The sequence below is a fragment of the Chrysochloris asiatica genome, unplaced genomic scaffold (assembly GCF_000296735.1).
Source record: "Chrysochloris asiatica unplaced genomic scaffold, ChrAsi1.0 scaffold00016, whole genome shotgun sequence".
NCBI lineage: Eukaryota > Metazoa > Chordata > Mammalia > Afrosoricida > Chrysochloridae > Chrysochloris > Chrysochloris asiatica.
The window spans coordinates 2,914,551-2,923,890 of NW_006408534.1; the positions used below are offsets into that span (position 1 = coordinate 2,914,551).

The window sequence follows — 9,340 nt, forward strand, 5'->3', positions numbered from 1 at the left end:
GAGGATATACACAAAAACATTCAGGAATATATAATAATTTAAACAGCCAAAGGACACATTCTGCAAGCCTGCCTCCTGGCTGTCAGCACACAGCTTTTCTCTTTCTATTAGTGAAGAGTCCCCTCAGCTACTCTCTCTCTCAATGTCATCACCTCTGCCTCTATTTCTGGTGTCCCTGCTTCTCTGGATAGGGTCCCACATTCTGCTCATGCTCTTCTCCCTTGATGGTCCTAGGGTCCTCTGTTCCTGGACTGTAACTACTCCCCCATTTTTGTTACAAAACTTCTACCTTTACAGTTGGGACAGTCACAATTAGTCATGATGACCATTACTCACTATTGAATCATAACAATCTTATCCCATCTCCTTTCACCAGACCCAACAGATATACTTTTAACAGATAATGACTTAAAAGAGAGAAGGACAATTTTAGTCATGGCTATTTTGAGAAATCACTGTCATTTCATTGTTGTCATTCTTGGAATACATCGTACAGCTAACATTTCTACATTGCTTTACTCAGTCTTGTCCCTGACTGGTGCATAGAAACAAGTTAGCTGCAAGAGGCACCTCAGTAGAAAGACCTGGTACCTACTTTCAAAAAAGCCAGCCACTGAAAATGCTATGGAGCGCTGTTCTACACTTATACACATGTTGTATTCTGAAATTTCACAACAGCAACTGGGTTTTGGTTTATTCATTCCAGTCTGCTGAACGACCACTGCTTTCTATTGAGTCAAGCCTTGATTCAAATCTCCAAAGGAGTTTATACCTACATTTTGGAGAAATTGGCTTCAAATGTTAATAGATAATCACATGTCTATCTGAAATGATACACAACTGACTTTTCAGGAGGCACTATTCTAAGACAGGCTACAAATCTCTCTATGAGCTTTTTCTGTTGTAGATTGCAACCTCATCCTAAAATGGTATCATGGACTTACTATATGCATTTTAGTAATATTTTTTCTAAGACTAAAAGTAGCATATTTCCATTTTAGAGGATGTGGGAAATAGAAAAAAAAAAAAAAAATCCTAGAGCCAAACAAAGCAACACCCAAACATTTCAGTTCCCACTATAAAAAAGAATCATTATTTCTATCTGGTATATTTGTTTTTGTAGGTATGTGCCATGTATTGTTAGTATGTCACTAATTGTTCTTCATTTTATAAGTTTCACTTTCCATTTTACAATGTCTTATGATCATTCCTGCTACACTCCAATAAAAGACTCTTCAAAAATATGGTTTGATGACAGCGTAATATTCTAATATTTAGATGTAAGCTAATGATCTACTTCCCTATAGGTCAGGGTCGGGGAACATCTGGCCCATGGGCTCTATGTTCTTATTCTTGTGCCATGGAGTCAGTTCCGACTCATAGCAGGGTTTCCGGGGCTGTAAATTTTTACGGGAGCAGAAAGGTTCATCTTTCTCCTGCGGAACATCTGGTAGTTTCAAACTGCTGACGCTGAGGTTAGCAGTCTGATTCGTAACCACTACGTTACCAGAGCTCCTTCCTTATGGGCTGTCTAAGGCTCGCAAAAGCATTTGGTGTGACCCTGCCAAGGGAACTGCAATTCCAGCCACCACATTATTGTTGCTACTGCCGTTGAGTTGGTTCCCACTCATAGTGACCCCGTAGAGGATTTCTGAGGAGCAGAAAACTTGGTGGTTCGCAGTCTGTGCTGATCCTACAGCATCACTCTGGAGTTCAGCCATCACATTAATTAGGGGTGAGTTAAGTAAATGTTAGAACAAATGTATCAGGCTAATTTTTAAGTTGATAATTTTGTGTGTGGTGCTGTTAGGATTAGCAGTGAACCGCAAGGTCAGTTTGAAACACAGGTCAGCAGGTCAAACTCACCAGCTGCTCCTTGTAAACCCTAAACAGGGTCATTATGAGTCAGAACCAACTCAACAGCACTTAACAACAATTTTGTATGGCCTATGACTTATGTCATAAATATCCAAATGGCACTTGGCAGAAAAAAGGGTTCTCACTCCTGCTGTAGATGAACATTTTAGTTATTTCCACCATTTTGTTTGTTTGTTTGTTTACTATGTTGTTGTTGTTGTCAGGTGCCATCAAGTCGGAATCGACTCATAGCGACCCCATGCACAGCAGAACAAAACAATGTCCGATCCTGGGCCAACCTCACTACTGCTGCCACACTTGAGGCCATCAATGATGCCACCTGGCCAATCCATCTCGTTAGGGGTCTTCCTCTTTTTCTCTCACCCTCCACCTTACCCAGCATGACATCCTTCTCCAGTTTCTGTTTCCTCCAGACAATATGTCCAAAATATGAGAGACGAAGCTTAGCCATCCTGGCCTCCAAGGAGCACTCTGGCTGCACTTCTTCCAAACCAGATTTATTGGTTCTTTTGGCAGTCCGTGGCACTTTCAGTATTCTCTTCCAACACCACAATTCAAAGGCATCAATTCTTCTATAATCTTCCTTATTTACTGTCCAGCTTTCGCATCCATATGAGGCTACTGAAAACACAATGGCCTGGGTCAGGCGCACCTTAGTCCTCAAGCTGACATCTCTGCTCTTAAATACTTTAAAAAGTTCCTGTGCAGCAGATTTGCCCAATGCAATACGTCGTCTGATCTCTTGACTGTTGCTTCTGCGAGTGTTGATAGTTGATCCAAGAAGAATGAAGTCCTTGACAACTTCAATTGATAAGAATGTAATTTATTGGTCCAGTGGTGAGGATTTTTGTTTTCTTGACATTGAGATGTAATCCATATCAAAGGCTGTGCTCTTTGATCTTCATAAGTAAATGTTTCAAGTCCTCTTCACTTTCACTATAAATAGTGCTAATACCTATTTATATAAACCATGATCACAACCTTTGGGGACACTATTTCCTTAGACTAAATTTTTTAATATAGGATTACTGGTTGAAATATTCTGAATATTTTTAAGGATTAATTTTATACCAATTTTTGCTCTCCAGGAAAACTGAACCAGTTTACACACCCATGTATGCGTCTCAATTTCACCATAATAAAAAGTTCTTATTAAAAACTGAGGTGCACATCTGAAAATGTACTATTTCAAATTCATTTAAAAATTGTGAGTAAGTTCAAAACTTTCTATTATGTTTCTTTGTTTTCTTTTTTATGAATTATATGTTTACATTGTTTTCTTCATTTAACTCCGTAGAAGTGTTAGTGTTTTTCTTACTGAGCTTTATGAGTTCAATATATATTAAGGCTACTAGCATTTAGGATGTAGCATTAGTTTCAAGATACAATACATTTTTATAATTTTTCTGTAATGATTAAGACCATATACGATTATTGCAAGGAATTTTGAAAATAGACAAAAATATACTGAAGTACATAAAGATTATATAAGTCTATCATCTGGTGGTAGTTGAACATTTTGATGCATTTTCTTTCTGTATGCTTTTCTGTGATTATATACACTTAAGAATTTAAAATGGAATCATTATACTCCATATTTCCAAAAACACTTATATTATTAAATATTATTTTAATATCTACATGACATTCAAATGCATAATTATACCATAATCTGTTTAAACATACTCCTCTTCCTTAGCAATATTTAGATTATTTTCAAATTTTTGCTATTAAAGCTAACCCTACCATGAGCAATCTTCTACATTTGATTCAGTTTTAATGGGATATTAAAATGAGCTTCCTACCCCTATCTTCTTCAGAGAATATGTAACAAATACTGAACTTACCAGTTACTTGAGTAGGCGCAATTACTTGGCTGGCACTTGATGTAGAAGTTTCAGGAGCTATTTCTACAGGTATAGGGGGCGATGTTTTTTCAATCACTACTATATGAGGAAGTGAGGGATAAAAAGAAAATCGAAGCCTGTTACCAACACTGAGATCCCATTTCAAAATGCAAGCACAGTTTAGTCTAATATTAAACCATAAAAGGTGTTTGTATAAAGAAATACTGTCGGTTCCTAAAGCCCAAGCTATTAATCTATAGCCCTGATTTCAACATTTAGCAATAATTGTTGTTTTTGTTAAGTGTTGTTGAGTCAATTCTGACCCATAGTGACCCTGTCTAAGGCTTCCAAGGAGTAGCTGGTGAGTTGGAACCAACTACATTGTGGTTCAAACAGATCTTGTGGTCAAGTGATCATGCTACAGTGCCATACTAGGATATACCTGAAAACAATTCCAAAGTCAAGAAACTTTGATCCTTCAATAAATGATGACTCGCAGTAATATTTTCATAATATATACTATTCCAGACTACATAAAAGTTTATTTTCACATTTAATTCAATTATGATTTCCAATAGTTAGCTAAATGTTAAAATCAAAGATCCACATAATTCTTATTTTATTCTTTTATTTACACTACCCTTACAAACAGCACAGGAAACATAGCTAACCTGGGAACTGTGGATGCAGGTTAATAGTTGAAACCCCTGGAGATAGCTGGGGTTGACCAGGCTCAAGTCTGGTTTTCTCTTGATCCAATGAAGGTACTTCCTAAATGGTTGTAGTAAAGATATATGTAAAAGACAGAACAAGAAGAGGAGAGAGGAGATGAAAGGAAGAAAGAAAAAGGAAGCATTAAGAACAAGACATTAAAATTAATATCCATTTCACACATATTATTACTACACTTGATTCATTATACTCTCAGAAAGGAAAAAGATATAGCACATGACATTGGACAAAAGCCTGTGCAATTATATACAATTAATTAAAAAGAGAAACTATTGCTGCACCTCAACTATCACAAACCCTTGAGTTTTCCCAGTCCAACCGATCTATGCACACACTCCCCTATTTATTTCACTGAGGCCCAAAGACAGATATTTTAAGCAATAATCCTTAATCCAAATCCATCATGTTTAAAGTCACTTTTTGGCCCAGTGTCATCCTCTTTTCATTCTTCATTCCAAGTTCTGCCCATTTGCACTATTCCTTATATTTGTTCCTTCTTTTTCAAATTCACAGCTCCCACTATCCCAGAGGGGACTCACTCCCTCATTCTCAGTTTATTGTAATTGGTCCCTTGGGCTTCCTCTTCTGTCTCAGTTAATCCTTCTGCAAATTACTTTCCAGAAATACTAACCACTTATTACATTCTCCCGTATTTCCCCTTTTTATAGAATAAAGACTATGGTTTTTATTATATTTTATTCCCTACAGTCCATGGTCAATGTCAACTAGGAAAAAGCCGTGATAAGATGTTAACTCACTCCTGCAGCTTAAAGACAGAATGTCACCAAGGGATTGGGGCAGCAGACTTCAAAATCAAAGAGTCAATGCCACTCCTCCACTTGACAGGTGAGGATCACGCTGTTTCCCCACCAATGACAACTGCAGTTTGGCTGTCCAAGTCTTCTAAAGTATCACCTCTCAAGTTCTCTCTCTGACCAAGTCTCACATGGCTCCCCAAACTTACTCCTTACTGTGTTCTCCACCAAACTTTTGAACATAAAATTTTCTACTCCTGAACTGTCCTCCTGTCTCTTCATCTGTCTTCAGCTTTCAGATCCTGAGACCTTAGCAAGATGCCAAGATAACAAAGATGATGACTGCATTACCCCCATTATTTTCCCCCAAATAAAATGGGGTAAAAGAATAAGAGAAATTTTTAAGAGACTCTTTTAGATTCTTAGTGGAAGTCACCAGAAAGAGAAAAAGAAAACTGAGTTAAGATAAGGCTGGCAGCAGTTGGCTGGACCACTCAGACAGTAATTAATTCCTCCTACATATCAGCTAGAACTCAACTCAAAATTCATATTACAAACCGCTGCATGTTATTGATCTTTAGAGATGCTGCCCAAGAGTTGTAAATATGCATGCAAAATCTGTATATCTGCTGTTCCTACAGTGCCACACCAGGATATTGTTGTTGTTAAATGCTGTTGAGTCAGTTCTGACTCATAGCAACTCTGTATAGGGTTTCCGAAGAGGGGCTGGTGCTGAATTCTAATACTTAACACATTCTTGTCAACAGAATGAATGACATATAAATGTATAAACATTTACTAAAATTCATCAACTTTCAGGCTGTCATTAAGTTAAAAAGGCAAGCTGGTTTGAATGAATTGACCAAATTTATTCAGAAAAGCAACAATATTATGTCATACTCAGATACAGCAAATGTCTGTATTTCCTACTAAAAAATTTGAAAAAGAATAGTGCCTTTTTATAAAAAAGAGCCCATAAACATAATAGATGGATTAAAAATGTCCCTGACATTTTTTGAGAAGCAGAAATCTAGTATTTGATTGTAGCTCTCAAGGGAAAGTTTTGTTTGAACACTAATTAGATTCCAGCACGCATATTTAATTTTCATTGAATTTAGAAGTACTTCACTCATTGTATGTATATTCTAAGAATACATAATGACATGAACAGGTCAGATCCTCCCCATCACTGGTCAAGATGATACACTGACCATGGATTCTGTTTAAACTCCTGATTCCTACAAGTTTCTACCACTGTTTGTCATTAGGAAATAGAGACTTTTGTCTATATTATTCTGTACTCTTTACCAAGGAGCCATGGTGGCACTGGGGTTAGGTTTCTAATCGTACCAGCCACCCCATCGGAGAAAGATGAGGCTGTCTATTCCCGTGAAGACTGGAAACCCTATACAGGGTCACTGTAAGTTGGAAAGGCTCAATGGAAGTGAGTTTTCGAGTTTGGTTTTCCTGGCACTAAGAATAGTCTCAGTTTGTAGTAGGTATGAGTGAGTATTTCTTTAATGAATGAACGAATGCTACCATTCCTTAAACAGCAGTATACATGTTACTGTGTTTAAGCCTTTTTAAAAATCCACATATACTTAATAGGAAACCATTGTGAATGTTTTACAAACCTTTACATAAGAAAAAAAGATTTGCAAAAAAGAGTAAATTACCTTTTCAGGGGGAGCAGTTGCCACTAAAACCAGGGGGGAAAAACAGGGCATTAGTAAAATTTCTAAGAACTTACTTATTATATTTCAACTTTAAAAATCAATAAAAAAAACTTTTTTAAAAAGCAATACAATTGAATTATGGTCATGTACATTATTGGTAGAGGGAGTTACACATGGCAATGACAGGGTGAAACTATCAGTGAGATGTTATTCCTCAGCTAGAAAGCCTCAGGTTGTACATGTGATGATGAAGTTCTTTAAAACCCTTTCATTTAAATAGTCAGATAATTTATTAAAACTTAAGGTGCTTTCTGGAATATTATTTCACAGCTAATCTCAATTTTGTTCACCTTCACATATCTTAGTAAACGCTAATATAATTATCAAATACTTATTCTAACATAGCATATATAATGGTTGAAATGTTTTCTAGCCTCAATGCTAAAACACACACACACACACACACACACACACACACACACAGAGAAAGTCAACACTTGTTTTAACAAAAGTTGAGTACATTCTCAATTTATTCTAATCTTTAACGAAGTCTTCTGAGTACTACCAAAACTATATACAAGGGGGATTTAAATTTTTTGGGGGAAAACGTCATTATCTTTTAATCGATTTTTCCACAAACTTTTGAAGACCCCCTCACACTAACTAAATTATGAAGAAACAAGTCTCACAAGCTAATCAGGACTAGTGAGTGATCACCATAAACATGTTGAACAAACTACAGACTACATAGTCAAGCGGGAAGGGGTGTCCTTATATTTGAAAGACTTGTTCTTTCTTAGCCAATCCTTACTATTAGTCCTTATACCATAGGTCATTGTTCACTGAAGTTTTCTGATGAGCTGGTGTCTCCATAAAAATTTCTATTAGGCATGAGCTCCATAAAACAATGAGGATTTCAGATAAATGAAAATCACTGCTGCAATATTCTTGTAGTTAGAGAAAGTCAACTGAAAGTCTTCTATCTACCTAACTAAGTCACCACCAAGAATGGGCACAATCTGAAGTAGAATCTGGACCAGAGACCACTTTCTTCCTGCCTGCTCAGACTGTGAGCAGTGGCAAACATTTGGGTCTGGCACTCTAAGTGTAAAGGGAAAGACTGATCAATACTGTCAATTTGTTTCTCAACATATTCTCCCTCCCGTCTGAAGGTGGCTTTTCTCTCTCTCTCACCCTTCTTCCAAAGTATCACCCTTCCATTTATATGGCATATCAGCAAATTCTGCTCTGCCTAACCAGGAAGACATGCAGAGTGTGAGAGTGGAGTAAAATACACTCAAATATACAAATGCACAGATTCCAGAAAAAAAGAACTGACTACCAAGATGCCCATGGGTGGTGCAAATGGTTAATGTACGTGACTGACTGCTAACTGCAAGGATAGAGGTTTCAGCCCACCAAAAGGTGCCTACAAATAAAGGCCTAGAGATGTACTTCAGAAAAATCAGCTATTGAACACCCAGCCGAAAACGAAAAACACAGTTCAAGTGTGATACACATGAGTTAGAAATGACTCCATGGTAGCTGGTTTTTTGTCAAGTTCCAACTCTTTACTAATTGGGGGTGTTTTCTTTCCTTACAAGATCCACTGATGGACGCCTTGAAATGTGACCAAAGAATCAATTGTGAAAACATAACAAATTTTATTAGAGTAAATATGCATTCTATTAAAATCTAAGATTTTTGTTCCTCCTCTCTGGGGTGAGAACTGTTGTACCAATAAAGCTATTTAAAGAATCAGATACACCAGCTTTTAAAGGAGATAAGAGACAGAGATAGTCCCTCTTTCTGACATCCAGACAGGCAACAACAATGTACAATGTCTTTTTTATTAAGTTCTAATATTTATTATAATTATTATTTTAAATAAGGTCTATAAGACCTTATTTAAAATAGTAAGTCCTGGTGTGGTTCTGTGGCTTAATGCGCTGAGTTGCATAATCAGTTTGAACAGCAAAGATGGTGGTTCAAGTTCATCAGCTGCTCCTGGGAAACCCTATACAAGGTTGCTATGGGTCAGAACTGACTCAACAGCACTTAACAACAGCAACAACATGTAAGACCTTAATCCTCTCCATGGAAAAACATGCTCCTTGGTTACAGGTGCCATTACATGTGGCAAGTCACATCCCTCTCTAGACTAAGGTTTCTCAGAAGGTAAATGAAGACACTGCACTGGCTGATCTCCAAGACCTTTTGATTCACTCTATCCTACCTTCCTTCACTTCCCTTCTATTACCCCGGTTGCCCATGAGACTCTGTAGCATGGAAGCTCAGTTGATGCTTTAACTTTGTAAACTTTGTAAAAGAATATTTATTAAGGGTCCTCTAAACATAGAATTGTAGGAGCTCTGGTAGCGTAGTGGTTATGAATCGGGCTGCGAACTGCAAGGTCAGCAGTTCTAAACTACCAGCTGCTCCGCGGGAGAAA

At 37.2% G+C, this 9,340-nt stretch overlaps 1 protein-coding gene across 4 annotated transcripts in view; it reads right to left on the minus strand.

Moving 5' to 3' along the window:
- LTBP1 (latent transforming growth factor beta binding protein 1) overlaps window positions 1-9,340 on the minus strand; it is a 636,211-nt gene that overhangs the window by 180,750 nt on the left and 446,121 nt on the right. For all 4 annotated transcript variants that reach the window (XM_006835152.1, XM_006835155.1, XM_006835154.1 and 1 more), the window contains 3 exons: window positions 6,889-6,911; window positions 4,397-4,496; window positions 3,726-3,824 (listed from right to left, as the gene is read on the minus strand). In XM_006835152.1, the coding sequence (XP_006835215.1) occupies window positions 3,726-3,824; window positions 4,397-4,496; window positions 6,889-6,911 (222 nt within the window). The remainder of the gene's footprint in view (window positions 1-3,725; window positions 3,825-4,396; window positions 4,497-6,888; window positions 6,912-9,340) is intronic.